Source organism: Geotrypetes seraphini, chromosome 12, assembly GCF_902459505.1.
Source record: "Geotrypetes seraphini chromosome 12, aGeoSer1.1, whole genome shotgun sequence".
NCBI lineage: Eukaryota > Metazoa > Chordata > Amphibia > Gymnophiona > Dermophiidae > Geotrypetes > Geotrypetes seraphini.
The window spans coordinates 624,457-640,328 of record NC_047095.1 but is presented as its reverse complement, the minus strand read 5'-3'; the positions used below and the strand labels follow the sequence as shown (position 1 = coordinate 640,328).

Here is a 15,872-nt window from a genome sequence, read left to right as displayed (position 1 = left end):
GGCATCCCGAATCTGTGTGTGGGGACAACGGGACAGGGAATCCGAAAATGGGACTCTACCGTTCAAAACGGGACGTATAGTCACCTTATCCATGCATAATACTCTGGTTGGGCTTCTGTGACTGGCTCAGCAAGCTCCTCCATTTCCCAGTCAGCACTGGCTTATGCTGGCTCCTGCTCAGCTGGAAAGGCTGTCCTCCTTCCCAGCCTATATCCAGCTGCTTGTTCCAGCTGTCTTACACCTCTGTCTTATGAGGGAAGCTCAGGAAATGGCAACCTTGGCACTCAGCCACGCCCCCCTCCTAGCAGGGACAGGCAAGATCTACATCGCATAGAATTTTGATAAGTGATTGAATCAAATCTTAATAAAACTTGAAACTTTTCTGTCAGTTCTGGACTATCTCCTACACATTTCCAACTCCAGTCATAAAACTACTTCAGTCAGAGTACATCTCAGCGCTATAAGTGCTTTTCATATTCCTCTGGATAAAAAACCATTATCTGTTCATCCTTTGGTCTCTAGATTCATGAAAGACCTTTTTCAAACCAACAATCAAACCTCCTCCAATTGCTTGGGATCTTAACCTTATACTTTCAACCCTTATGAACACCCCTTCTAAACCACTGTTATCTTCATCTCTTAAATATCTCGCTAGGAAAGTGGTATTCCTAACCTGCATCTCTTCTGCACATCGGGTCAGTGAACCACAAGCACTAGTATCGGATCCTCCATATACCACCTTCTACCACGACAGAGTAGTTCTCCAAACTCATCCTAAGTTCCTGCCAAAGGGTTTATCAGAATTTCTCCTGAAGTAGTCTATAGTTCTACCTGTCTTCTTCCCAGGACCACATTCTCACCCTGGTGAAGCAGTACTCCACATATTGGACTGTAAACGTGCTATTGCTTATTACCTGGATCGCACAAAACCTCATAAAAAGTCCACTGAGTTGTTTTTGTCATTTGATCCTAACAAGTTAGGATGGAACTCCTGTTATTGAGGGCTAGATTCTCAAAAATCCATTATAATAGCAATTTTTAAAAAGTGAGTCATTCTCCAAAAAAATGCTCACATATATAAGGTTGACGGAGAGTAGCGAAGACTCACTAAATTTGCATGTGCCCATCACCCATTGCTGCTATGCCAACATCTTTTCTTCTGTACACACAAATTTTTGCTACTTATATATTTAAATTTAGTTTTTCCCACTTAACCTCAAGGCACACAAATGTGAAAAGCTTATGAGTAATGTCTATAGAATCTGGGGCTGATTGCTAATGTCTGTTTTGTACAGGAGAAAGGTATACATGGCAGATCTGGAATCAGGATTGCATTACAGCCTCAGGGTCGAAGTGTCCAAATTTACCATATTGTCCGGAGACATACTGACAGCACTAAGGAAATACGTAACGGTGCTGGCCAAAGTAAGTGTACCAATGTTTAAATTATTGCTCTGTGCCTCCAACCTCGCAGGGAAGCAAAAGACAGGACTATAAACAACCCTCCATATAATAAACATTTTATATTACATTGGTATTTATGGATTGCTAATATTCCCCATAAGGAATTCTAAGCAATTTACATGAAAAAAAAGACATAAGAACATAAGAAATGCCTTCACCGGATCAGACTGAGGTCCATCAAGTCCGGCGATCCGCTCACGCGGCGGCCCATTTAGGTTCTCTATTATGAAAATCTGAAATTACTGTATCCCTCAATATGATTTGCAAGAAGGTGTATATCCAACTTGTGCTTGAAACCCCGTAGAGTATTCTCCGCCACAACATCCTCAGGAAGAGAATTCCAAGCACCCACCACTCGTTGTGAGAAACAGAACTTCCTGGCATTTATCCTGAACCTGCTGCCAGCCAGTTTCAGGCTGTGACCTCTTGTCCGTGTCACATCTGAAAATGTTAGTAATGCTGCTTCTTGGTCTATTTTATCAAATCCTTTTAATATTTTAAAGGTCTCTATCAAATCGCCTCTCAGTCTTCTCTTCTCGAGTGTAAACAGTCCCAGTTTCCTGAGGCGTTCTTCGTAGCTCACCTTTGCACCTTCTCCAACAGAGTTATGTCCTTCTTGAGGTAAGGAGACCAGTGTTGAACACAGTATTCTAAGTGTGGTCTGACCATTGCTCTATAAAGTGGCATTATGACTTCTTCCGATCTACTCGTGATCCCGTTCTTAATCATGCCCAACATCCTGTTTGCTCTCTTCGCCGCCGCCGCACATTACGCCGATGGCTTCATGGTTCTGTCAATCAGTACCCCCAAATCCCTTTCATGTTCACATTTTGCTAATGTTACCCCAAACATTCTATACTCGTGTTCTTTATTCTTCTTTCCTAGATGCATCACCTTGCATTTATTTATGTTAAAATTCATCTGCCACTTTGTTGCCCATGATTCCAGCTGTCTCAGATCCTTCTGAAGCTCCTCGCAGTCCCTTTGAGAGCCAACCGCCCGACATAATTTTGTATCATCGGCGAACTTTATTATATTGCATGTTGTTTCCTCCTCAAGATCGTTTATAAAAATATTAAACAAAATAGGCCCAAGAACCGAGCCCTGAGGCACTCCACTAGTCACTTTCACCCAGTCCGAGAATTTCCCTTTTATGCTAACCCTCTGCATTCTGTTCTCTAGCCATTTACCGATCCATCTATGCACTTCTCCTCCTATTCCATGGCTTAGTAATTTCTTCATAAGCCTTGCATGTGGGACCTTGTCAAACGCTTTCTGGAAATCCAAGTAAACTATGTCTACTGGATCACCAGTATCCATATGTTTGTTCACTTTCTCAAAGAATTGTAGTAAATTTGTCAAACAAGACTTCCCTTTCCTGAAGCTGTGTTGACTAGCCCTTATTAGGTTGTGATCCTCCAAGTGTTGCACAATGCTGTCTTTAATAAGTGTTTCAATTATCTTCCCAGGAACCGATGTGAGGCTCACAGGTCGGTAGTTTCCTGGATCACCTCTTGATCCTTTATTGAAAATCGGGATGACATTTGCTGTCCTCCAGTCTTCTGGTATTTGCCCTGTTCTGATTGACATGTTAGCTACGGTTTGTAAGCGTTCACCAATTTCCAGTTTAAGTTCCTTTAATACTCTCGGGTGAATTCCATCTGGTCCAGGGGATTTGTCATTTTTTAGTTTGTCAATCTGAACGTATATCATGTCCAACGTCACATTCACTGTTGCGAGGTTGTCCTCTATGCCTCCAGTTAATATCCTCCCTATGTCTGGCACTGATGAAATGTCCTCATTTGTGAAGACCGAGGCAAAGAATGAATTTAACCTATCGGCAACCTGTTTGTCCTCTTTAATTGACCCCTTCATTCCTTTGTCATCTAGAGGGCCCACTGCCTCTCTTGCTGTTTTTTTCCCTTTAATATATCTAAAAAAGGGCTTGAAGTTTTTGGCTTCTTGTGCTATCTTTTCTTCATAGACTTTTTTGGCGTTTCTTACCACTCTGTGACACTTTTTCTGGTCGATTTTGTGACAGTTCCAGGCCTCCGTTGTTTTTTTCCCTTTTCTATTTTTTTAAACGAGTTTCTCGTCTCCCTCACTGCTTCTTTCACCTCTTTGGATAACCAAGCTGGTTCACCTTTGTTCTTTTTTCGCTTTCCTTTGGATATCCTCGGAATGTGTAGATTCTGTGCTTCTGTGATAGTGTTTTTCAGTAGAGACCATGCTTGATCAACTGTTTGGTATTCCGCTTTGCCCTTCTTGAGCCTTTTTCTAACCATGGTTCTCATGCTGTCGTAATTCCCCTTTTTGAAGTTAAAGGCCGTGGATTTAGTCTTGATTGGTTTCCCCATTTCGATGCCAATGGTAAAATTGATCATATTGTGATCACTTGTCCCTAGCGGAGCCATAACCTCTACATCTGCTGTCCTTCCAGTAATGCCATTTATGACCAAGTCCAGGATTGCATTTCCTCTTGTCGGTTCTGCTACCATTTGTTCAAGGAAGCAATCTCCTATCATTTCCAGGAATTTTATCTCCTTTCCGCAGTTAGATGTTCCCAATTTCCAGTTTACCCCTGGATAGTTGAAGTCTCCCATAATTGACACATTTCCTGATTTACAATTATGATTAATTTCCTCCATCATTTCATTGTCTATTTCCTCAGTCTGACCCGGGGGTCGATAATAGAGGCCGATATGTATGTCTGCTTCTTTTTGTCCCGGAATCATTATCCAGAGTGACTCTAGTTTACCATTTTCTTCTGTGTCACCTTTTCTAACAGACTCTATTTCTTCCTGGACATACAGAGCAATGCCTCCCCCTTTTTGCCCAATCCTATCTCTTCTGTATAGTTTATATCCTTGCAATGCTGTGTCCCATTCATTTTCCTCATTCCACCATGTTTCTGTTATTCCTATGATATCCAGTTGATTCCTATTTGCTAATTCTTCCAGTTCGCCCATTTTGTTTCCTAAACTTCTGGCATTCGTGTACATACATTTAAGTTCTGTTCGTGCCAATTTCCTGGATTTAGTGGTCCTCACATCCTTTTTTGTATCCATTTGATCTTTCTCATCGCCTCTCGTGGTGTCATCATGATCTTGCCTCGGATCTGTGCCTGAATTTATCTCCTCATGGTATCCTGGTGTCCGGGCCATCGATCGGTTGTCGACTGTTGGCTCTCCCCTGATTTTTAGTTTAAAGCCTTCTCAATGGCCTTCTTAATGTTCTCCGCCAGGACTCTCGCTCCCTCTTTGGTGAGGTGTAGTCCGTCCTTTCTATATAACCTGCTTTTACCCCAGAATGTCATCCAGTTTCGCACGAATTCGAAGCCTTCATCCTCGCACCAATGCCTCATCCAGGCGTTCACAGCTTTCAGTTCGTCCTGTCTCTTTGCGTCCGCTCTTGGTACCGGAAGGATTTCTGAGAAAGCCACCTTCACCTCCCTGACCTTCAGCTGCCTTCCAAGTGAGCGGAGCTGGTCCTTCAATTCTTCCCTATTGTACTTCCTCCCACAAACATCGTTGGTACCCATGTGGATGAGCACTGCAGTATCCTTTCCTCCTGCTCCGTCTATGATCCTGGTGATCCTGCTAGCCACATCCTTCACTCTAGCTCCAGGCAGACAGGTGACCAGCCTATCCTCTCTTCCTCCTGCAATGTGGCTATCCACATTTCTTAATATGGAATCCACATTTCTTAATATGGACATACCATACAGTTTCTTATAACCTGAAATATTCAACAAGGATTCAATGCGGATTACAATAAGATTCTGTAACCATCAAATATGGACATTGGTTGATAGGATTATTGAGAGAAGAGGTATATCTTTTAGCATTTTTCTTCAAAAGTAGATTCATGTAACTTTTTCCAGTGGACATGCAATGCAATGGAAAAGAAAAGGTCAATTTACAACATAGTGTTGATCTTGAACTGTAAAAGGAACACCTAACTGTGATCTTGGAAATTAGTTCACTAGAGTTTTCTCCCCAGATTGCTTTATGAACCATACAGCAACCTTAAATTGATTTTTCTTTTTTATGGGTAGCCAGTGTTACATCCTTAGCAGTGGACTAACCCTCTCAAATTGTTTTAGTTGAAAATCAGTCTGGCTGCTGTATTTTGAAGTAGTTGCAATCTCTTCTACTCCTTTTCTGTTATTCCACAGTATATTGAGTTGCAGTAGTCCAGGTAAGGAAGTACCGTATTTTCTCGCATATAACGCGTGCGTTATACGTAGTTTTTACGTACCGCGCATACCCTTGCACGTTATACGCGTGAGCGCGTTGTACAAAAATTTTTTTTTTTTACATAGTTCCCCCCCCCCGATGTCCGATTCACCCCCCCCCGCAGGATCGCTCACACCCCCACCCCGAAGGACCGCTCGCACGCACCCGCACCCCCACCCCGAAGGACCGCTCGCACGCACTCCCACCCGCACCCCCACCCTGAAGGACCGCTCGCACCCCCACAGCCTTCCGACCCCCCCCCCCATCATGTAGAAGCTCCTACCGGTGTCCTGCTGCTTCCTCTTGGCGGTCCCGACACCCGACACGATCGGGGCAAGAGGGAGCTCAAGCCCTCTTGCCCCCCCCCGACTCCCCGACACGATCGGGGCAAAAGGGAGCCCAAGCCCTCTTGCCCCGCCAACTCCCCAACTCCCCGACAATATCGGGCCAGGAGGGAGCCCAAGTCCTCTTGGCCCTGGCAACCCCCTCCCTAGTTGTTCGGGCCAGGAGGGAGCCCAAACCCTCCTGGCCACGGCGACCCCCCTACCTCCACCCCGCACTACATTACGGGCAGGAGAGATCCCAGGCCCTCCTGCCCTCGACGCAAACCCCCCTCCCCCCAACGACCGCCCCCCCCAAGAACCTCGGACTGTCCCCCCAGCCGACCCGCGACCCCCCCCTGGCCGACCCCCCCCACCCCCCTTCCCCGTACATTTGTGTAGTTGGCCGGACAGATGGGAGTCAAACTCGCCTGTTCGGCAGGCAGCCAACGACGGAATGAGGCCGGATTGGCCCATCCGTCCCAAAGCTCCGCCTACTGGTGGGGCCTAAGGCGCCTGGGCCAATCAGAATAGGCCCGGGAGCCTGGGGGTGGGGCCTGAGGCACATGGGCCCAACCCGTAATGTAGTGCGTGGTGGGGGTAGGGGGTCGCCGTGGCCAGGAGGGTTTGGGCTCCCTCCTGGCCCGAACAACTAGCGGGGGGGGGGGTCGCCAGGGCCAGGAGGACTTGGGCTCCCTCCTGGCCCGATATTGTCGGGGAGTTGGGGAGTCGGCGGGGCAAGAGGGCTTGGGCTCCCTTTTGCCCCGATCGTGTCGGGGAGTCGGGGGGGCAAGAGGGCTTGAGCTCCCTCTTGCCCCGATCGTGTCGAGGGTGCCGCGGTTGGCTGGGGCAAGAGGGCTTGAGCTCCTTCTTGCCCCGATTGTGTCGGGGGTGCCGCGGTTGGCTGGGGCAAGAGGGCTTGAGCTCCCTCTTGCCCTGATTGTGTCGGGGAGTCGGGACCGCCAAGAGGAAGCAGCAGGACATCGGTAGGAGCTTCTACATGATGGGGGGGGGGTCGGGAGGCTGTGGGGGTGCGAGCGGTCCTTCAGGGTGGGGGTGCGGGTGCAGTTGGGAGTGCGTGCGAGCGGTCCTTCGGGGTGGGTGTGCGAGCGGTCCTGGGGGGGGAATCGGACGTCGGGGGGGCATCAGGCTTTCAGGGTGGGGACAGGACTTCAAGGGGGAGAGGAGAGTCGGGGCGGGCGAAAGGAGAGTCGGGGTGGCCAGAGGAGAGTCGGGGCGGGCGAAAGGAGAGTCGGGCAGCATGTGCGGTATACGGGTGTGCGCGGTATATAAAAATTTCTGTACATAAATTTGTGTTTTTCGCGTGCTATACCCGTGTGCGCGTTTTACACGGGTGTGCGTTATCTACGTGAAAATACGGTAGTACAGCTTGCACTACTGTCCTGAAACTAGTCTGACTTAAAACAGATGTTATTGTTCTCAACTGTCTTAATCTAGAGAAAATTATTTTTTCTTTTTTTTTATTAATCATTTTAACAAATTTTTACAAGAAACACTTCTTGTTAATGAAATAAGGTAAGAATATTCACAAGAAAATAAGGAAAATAGCATTTTTAAAAAGTAGTATCCTTCCTGAGACCATAGATAGTTGTGCAGGGGATAAGGCAAGCAAAAAAAAGAAACAAATTTTTCAAAGAATTATCTTCTATGAACGCGTGGAGGGGCAAAATTAAAAATATGTCTTAAGTTCGTTTTGGGCCTAGAGCGCTAGTCAGAAATGTCCAAAGTCCTTTCTCAAAAAGTGCATCCAAAATATCTTTTTTTTTTTTTTTTAGAATCATCTGCTTATACAACCAGGTATTTGCTGCTATGTTATCTATCTTTATAACCCATTCTTGTCCAAAAATTAATCCAAATCCAAAACTCCTAGAACAAGATTTTTTAGGCGAAGGATGGGCCAGTCCTTTACCTAAAAGCACAATTCTCTAACTGGCATCTGTCATAAACAACACTGGTTAAAGAATTGTGGAACCATCTCCCCCCCCCCCCCCCCGTAACGGTCAAGGCAGGAGAGATGCCCAATTTCTCCTGCTGCCACCTGCTGTGACCCGCCCCCCCCTCCGACACATTGTGGCAGGAGAGATGCCCAATCTCTCCTGCTGGAACCCCCCCGAACCAGCACACTCTTCACCGGATGCCCGGTCCCTTCTGCCTGACACCCCCATACCCGACCACCCAGCCCACCCCCAGGACCCCCCTCTAACCTTTTTTTTGATGGTTGGCCGGGTCCTCCCTCTGTCCATCCGGCAGGCCCGCCTTCATCTGAATGGCGGGTCTGCCCCTTCCCGGTGCATTGTGGGATGCACCAGGGAGGGGCCTAGGGCCTGATTGGCCCAGGTGCCTAAGACCTCGCCCATAGGAGGGGCCTTAGGTACATGGGCCAACCAGAATCATAGGTTGGGCCTGGGGGGGTGGAGTGGGGTCCAGGGGTGGGCTGGGCGGTCTGGCAGGAGGGTGAAGGGGATGTCTGGCAGAAGGGACTGGGAATCCCTCCTGCCAGTGAAGAGTGCGCTGGTTCGAGGGGGTTCTGGCAGGAGAGACTGGGCATCTCTCCTGCCGCGATGTGTCAGCTCAGTGGCCCAATCTGAAACTTAGGCCTGTTTTGACTTCATCTAAGTGAAAACGTATAAGTTCCGTCTGGCAACCTGTCAAACTTTTTTGGTTATGGCTGCCGGATGACTAAGGCCCTCTTTTACTAAGGTGCGCTAAATCAATGCGTGTGCTAACCACTAATGCGTCCATAGGATAACATGCACGCGTTAGTGCTTAGTGCGTGATTAACGCATGCTAATATTTATCATGCGCTAAAAAGCATAGCGCCCTTAGTAAAAGAGGGGGGTAAGTCTAGGTCCGCCCACCTCCCACCCTATCCACTCCTCCAAAAACACCCCATTTCACCCTGGACACACAGAGGCAGTGAAAAGGCCTAAGCTGGATTTAGACACGTTTAAAACCAGTTTTGATTATTGGTGCTTGGACGACCTGTCATTTTGATCGTCCATGAACCGACTTAGGCCGGTTTTTGGATGTTTTCTTCTTTTGATTACGAGCCCCATAGGAATTAAAACCTGATATCACTACCCTCTTACATTATCAGTTATTACTCAAGCAATTTTCTTTAAATCTAGAAAGGTTCTCAATTGCTCTGGGGCAAAAAAAACATTTAAAATCAAGAAATTTTACTACACATAAAGAAGATTTTTTATTTTTTTTTTTACCAAGGAATTAATCTGTTCTGCAAACCTGAGGCCAAAGTCTATAATAATGCCTAACACTTTTGAAGTTCTCTCGATTTTAAGTTTTTCTCCTGTTATCAGCACCAATTCAGTATGTGGTAGTGAGTTGTGGTTACCAAGCCAGAGCAATCTACAGACCCCCGGAAATCTTTGGCCACCATTATGGAAAGTTTCAGGGATTATGGTGATTTTTGGGGGGTTTAAGTTAAATGTGGAAAAATCTTTAGCACTGCCTACTTCCCCAGAGATTTCATGTCATTGGGTGGGTCCCTTTCCATTACAATGGGAGTATAAATCCTTTCGATATCTAGGAATCATACTTACCCCCAAAATCTCAGATCTATATGAGCACAATATAACCCCTTTAATGGTTCACGCATCTAGCTTGCTGTCTAGCTTGCTGATCTATGTTCCCTGTCTCTTTACAAGGTAGGATCCATTTATTTGGTATGATCCTTTATCCTAAGTGGCTTTAGACTTTGCAATTACTGTTGTTGCTCTTGTTAAAGTGTGATGTTGCTAAGTTGTATTCTCTGCTATCTGTTTGCTGAGGGGAGGTTGGAAAATTGATGGGTTAGGTGTTCCTGACATCCATCTTTATAATTTGTCAACTTTGCCACTTGGGAGAATGTTTTTTGATCACCAGGACTACACTCCGAAACAGATAGAGCAGACGCTGTTTGCACCTTGGCATCTTTATTCTTTACTGCATGCTCCTTTGGCAATGATACCATTAGAGCTTTGGTGCAGCATTTTGTTCCGCCCCTTGCATGCAGTTTGAAGGGAATTAGTCAGATGTTGGGCTGGCAATCTCAGCTGTTCTAGTGTCTTATCTAATGAGGGAATATGCAGTTTCTGCTATGTAGGATTAATGCTAGATTTTGCCGCAAGACCAGTATTGGGGTGACCCAGCTTTCTCATGTATTACAGCCTAATGGGTCTGTGAAGTCCTGGGCAGTTCTGCGACAGCAATGTAATCTGACTGTAGGAGACTTTTTTGCATATAGACAGTTGTGCCACTATATTGCCTCTTTAGATATTGGGAGTCTCAATTTTCCTATGGAAGGGCGAATTTAGACTTTTGTAGAGCAGTATCATTTAGATAGTTTCACGGTATTTCAGCTGTATCGAGATCTTCAGCAGTTTTTTTCTGGAGACAAATGGGAGGCACTGCATGACTGCTGGAGTGCCGACTTGGGTCTGTGCTGTTGATTCGTCAGATTCCTGAGATTTCTATTGGTGCTGATTTATGAGTGCCAATATCGGTTTCTGCATAGGGTGTTCTTCACCCAGGATCAAGTCTATAAATCGGGGTATGTTGCATCCCCAGACTGTGGTAAGTGCTCTAATGGTATTAATTATTTTCTCCATGCTTTTTGGACCTGCTCCACAGTTAAACATTTCTGGACTAAAGAGGTCCACTATTTGGCATGGTTGTTACAATGTTGAATACTAGTTTCTGCGACAAGCCTTCATTTTTATGAATATGAGGCCTTTTAGATATCTAATAGGGACCATTGCCTTTTATTTCGTAAAGGCGCTTTATTGGATAAAAAGGTGATTTTCTTCAGTGTGGTTCAGTGCTGCAACCCTCTCGTATTGGGTGTGGAGAAATTACCTTCATGCCTTGATGTTATTGGAACTTTGGTATGCTAAGCTCACTCCGAAGCGCAAAACACTTTTTTTTCCAAGTTTGGGAAGTCTATATCTTTTCTCTTTCTCCTCGAGCCTGTACTGCAGTTTTGAATTCCCTCTGAAAGAAAGGGGAGGGAGGTGAGGGGGCTCCAGCATCTCATAGGGGGGATCCTAAAGGGGTGGGAGAGAGGGGAAGGACAGGGGTATACACAGGGAGTTGAGATTCTATTACTAGATTGGCCATAAGAGTTGGGCCTCCAATGTTTCTGTTAGATTTAGCTTTCATAATTCTCAGCTTTCCTGAAGAGTTTAGCCATTTTTCTGGTTTTTGTTCTATTTGTTTATTTCTTGGATTTGGAACTAATTGTTTGCCATGTCTGTATAGTTCCTGTAAAAATGTACAGTTTTTGCACATCTGCAGTTTCCTGCTAGTGTTTTAGGTTCATTTGTACCATTCTATGGGATTTAATTGGAGGGGGTAGAATGTACTAGATGGGTGGTTCAGGAGTTTATTGGCTAATGGTATATATTGAGACCTGTTTATTCTTGTTGTGAAACTTGCTCTGATGTGTTTTGTAGGATTCTGTTTTTTGCCTGCATTGTATGTCTTAAGTTTGGTCTCTTAATAAAAACAAATTTCAACTAAACAAGGGAAGGGAAGGGGCGTGACAGACAAACTCAGGTAGTTTATTCCAGGCATACAGGGCAGCTAGATGAAAAGAACAAAGTCTGGAATTGGTAGTGGAGGAGAAGAGTACAGTTGATCTGAGGAATGGAGTTCTCTGGGAGGTATATAAGGAGAAAGAAGAGAGGAGAGATATTGAGAGGCTCACTTTTCAACCTTTTGTTTAACCTTCAAAAGTCTTCATAGCATGAGATTGTAGTATTTAGTAGATAAAGTAAAGAGATATGTTCTTGTACATCCCCACACTTTTAATTTGATCAATGGATATATATTTTATGACTCTGTATTTCCTCTCTAAAGGGATGTAGACTGGCCCTATAAGGTCACAGGCCTTCATTTTAGTGATAAGAGCCTCAGCTCCAAAGAAGTTTCAAAAGTGCATCATAATGGGAGTTAAAGGTACTTTAGGAGGCCTAAAAAAAGGGGATTACAGTAAACTATTTCAGAAAGGACTTAACACTAGCAGAATTGTCCCAAACTGAGAGTATGACACAAAAAGAGTAGAGGTGCATCCTAATTATTAGTATAGTGGGCTGAGAAATGGGGAAAGTGGAGTCAATCCCACTGTTGTTCCTTGTTATTATGGCCAAGTCACTTTACCCTCCCAGGTATAAAAACTGAAATTGTGATCCTACTAGGGAGAAAGTACCTGTATGTAATATGTAAACTACTTTAGTAGTGCCACAGAAAGGCAGTACAGTGGTACCTTGGTTTGCGAGCATAATTTGTTCCAGAAACATGCTCGTAATCCAAGCACATTGCCCCATAGAAAACAATAGCAATGCTGACAATTCGTTCCACAACCCAAAAGGTGCTAAGGAACTGGGAGGAAGTGGTGAGGGGTGGCCTAAGGGTGAGTACCTGTCGGGTGCTGGGTGCTGCAGTTTGTAGGTGGCTAGCCACGCGCAACCACAGGGTCCTTGTATAGCTGCAGGCAGCGCCACTTCAATGAGATGCCTCTTCCGTCTGCCAGCCAGCCTTCTGCACCACATTGGAGAACCGCTGATCCCACGTAGCCGAGCACCGTCCCACATGCGCGTTACGTATAAACACGCACAACGTTGATGATCAACGTTGTGCGTGACGGCGCTCGGCTAAGTGGGCTTGGCGGTTCTCCAATGTGGTATGGAAAGCTGGCTGGAGGACAGAAGAGGCATCTCCCTGAAGCAGCTCTGCCTGCAGCTGTAAGTGCTCATTTATCGGGGCGGCACTCAGTTTGTGAGACAAAAGTTTGCTGAGTGTTTTGCTTGTCTTGCAAAACACTCGCAAACCGCATTACTCGCAAACCAAGGTTTGACTGTATATCAAGAAAAAACAAGCAAGTATATTAAATGCAATTTAAATGCAGCAACCCTAAAAATTGCAGGAAATGTACTTCCCCAAAGTGCAAGGGGAATCCTAGAGGAGGGACATTTTAGGAAAATGGAAAAGAAATCTCTTATGAAATGGGTTGGATGGTGATGTTATTTTGCAGGGTCTTTCACTATGTAAAATGTTGGAGAGCATGGCTGGCTTTTTTCCCTACCTGAGATAAAATAAAGGGAGGTTGATTTACTAAGGTTTGTCCCTATTTGGGGTTTAAAGTTTAGTAAGACTGGACCTTTGTCTTGCTTTAATATGTGAGATTGTTTCCTTTATGTTGCACTTTCAGAAAATGGCCACTCAATGGTGCACTTGTACCAGGATTCAAAACGCTGGGCCTAAACAAAGAGCTCCTCATAGAATGTGGTTAATACAGCACCAGCAATTTCTTGTTATAAGGAACATTTTGGTATTTTTCAAAATTCCTACATATCAGTTCCATATGGAAATTTCTATTTTTCAGTTACTCTGGTACCTTATTCACCAAATATTTTTCCATAAGCACAGAATGGAAATGTTTTTACTGAATAAAGCCTAATGTATGTAGGGGCAGAGGAGTTGTGTTTTGTGTTTAGAGGGGGAATGGAGTTGACTTTTGCTGTAATAAGCAATTATGGTGTTATTGGAAGATTGTGACTGTGGAGTTTATGAATGTTCCAGCAGCTGGTGCCCACAAACCTCTTAAAAGACTAAATTGGGTCAGACCAAAGGTGTGCCCAGCTTTGCATCTTGGTTCCCAGTGTGTCTATATTTCTCAAACAAGTCTTTCTAGTTTCTAGCAACCATGATTCAGGTGACATCCCCAATAGTTCCATGCAGTAGTCTGGAACAAAGCTATCACACTACTACTACCACCTTGTTTCCCCAAAAATAAGACCTACCCTGAAAATAATCCCTAGCAGGATTTTTGGGGTAGGTCTTAATATAAGCCCTACACCAAAAATAAGCCCTAGTCCCCGGATTTGCTGGCAGTTCCCCTTCCCTCCCTCCCATCCCTTGTGCAGCAGAACCCTTGAGCGAGCACCGCCCTCCCCCTCGAGCACCCACACCTGCTGTGTATCCGAACCCTCATCCTTCCCTCCCTCCCATCTGAACCCCGCCGACCATGAGCGAGCCCTACATACCTCCCTAAGCAGCGTCGGACTGGCAACACTTTAAATAGGCTGCTTCGTCCTTGTCTGACCATGAATTCACTCTGCTGCGTTACTGATTATGTCATCAGTAAAGCGGCAGAGTGAATTCATGGGCGGACAAGACCAAAGCAGCCAGTTTAGAGTGCTGCCGACCCAACACTGCTTAGGAAGGTATATAGGGCTCGCATGCGGTCAGCGGGGTTTGGATGGGAGGGAGGGAAGGATGGGGGTTTGGCGGCGGGGGGTGCTCGCTCAAGGGTTCTGCTGCACAAGGGATGGGAGGGAAGGGAAACTGTGCAAGTGTCCTGCTGCACGAGGGATTGGAGGGAGGGAAGGATAGAAGCTGGGTAAGGATCCTGCTGCACAAAGGGATAGGAGGGAGGGAAGGGAAGCTGGGCAAGGGTCCTGCTGCGCAACAGATGGGAGGGAGGGAAGGAAAGATGTTGCACATGTGGGGGAGAAAAAGGAAAGAGGAAGAATTGGGGTGAAGGAGATGAAGGGAGAGATGATCATGTACATACCCCGAAAATAAGACCTAGTGCATTTTTTGGGCCTAAAATTAATATGACACTGTCTTATTTTCGGGGAAACATAGTACTATAACTTATCACTTATATAGCACTGAAAGGCGTACACAGCGCTGTAAATTTTAACATATATAGACAGTCCCTGCTCGGAAGAGCTTACAATCTAACTTGAACAGACAGATACAACATATAGGGTTGGGGATGCAGAACCCAAGGTGAAAAGAGTTAGGATTTGAAAGCACTCTCAAAGAGGTGGGCTTTTAACTGGGCCTTAAACACTGCCAGAGAGGGAGCCCACTGTAGGGATTCAGGCAGCTTGTTCCAAGCATATGGCACAGCAAGGCAGAAGGAATGGAGTCTGGAGTTGGCAGTTGAAGAGAAGGGCACAGATAGGAGGGACTTACCAGCTGAGTGGCACTCACAGGGTGGGGGGGATCATAGGGGAGATAAGTGAAGAGATAGTGAGGGGCAGCTGAATGAGTGCATTTGTAGGTCAGTAAGAGAAATTTGAATTGTAGTCTGAAACGGATGGGGAGCCAATGAAGTGACTTTAGGAGATAGGTAACGTGAGTATAGCGGCTCTCGCAGAATATAAGTAGTGCAGCCGAATTCTGAACGGATTGGAGGGGAGCGAGATGGCTAAGTGGAAGGCCTGAGAGATAGGATGAAGTTAAAAGGTGATAGGCTCAGGAGTAATCTAAGAAAATACTTTTATACTGAAAAGTTGGTAGATGCGTGGAATAGGCTCCCGGTAGAAGTGGTGGAGACAAAACTGTGTCTGAATTCAAGAAAGCGTGGGACAGGCACGTGGGATCTCTTAGGAAGAGGAGATAGTGGATGCAGTGGATGGGCAAACTGGACAGTGGCGTAGTAGGGGTGAGCGATGCCTGGGGCAGTGGCACTCCTCCTTTGCCCTCTTCCCCGCCCCCCCCCCCACCATATGTGCACCCCCTTCTCCTTCCCCGTATCTTTTTTAACTTCTTTGACATGATCAGAATGCTGCCCACATCAGTATTGACTCACCCTTTGATGTCACTTCCTAGGCGTAGGTACTGGCAGTGACGTCAGATAGAGAGCTGATGCCGACATGGTCAGCAGCCTCGTACCAGGAAAGTAAAAAAGGTATGGGGAAAGGCAAAGGGCACATGCACCCGTCAAGGAGAGGAACGGGAAGCAGGCGGGGTGGGGGTGAGGGTGGAGAGGAGGGTGCCACCACGCCCTTAGGAAGATCACACCTGGGGCAGTCTGCCC

The 15,872-nt window shown here is 46.0% G+C and overlaps 1 protein-coding gene across 2 annotated transcripts in view; it reads left to right on the top strand.

The window, feature by feature from the left end:
- Positions 1-15,872, top strand: part of QSOX1 (quiescin sulfhydryl oxidase 1) — a 181,438-nt gene that overhangs the window by 130,164 nt on the left and 35,402 nt on the right. For both annotated transcript variants that reach the window (XM_033917087.1, XM_033917086.1), the window contains exon 8: positions 1,296-1,425. In XM_033917087.1, coding sequence (XP_033772978.1) covers positions 1,296-1,425 — 130 coding nt within the window. The remainder of the gene's footprint in view (positions 1-1,295; positions 1,426-15,872) is intronic.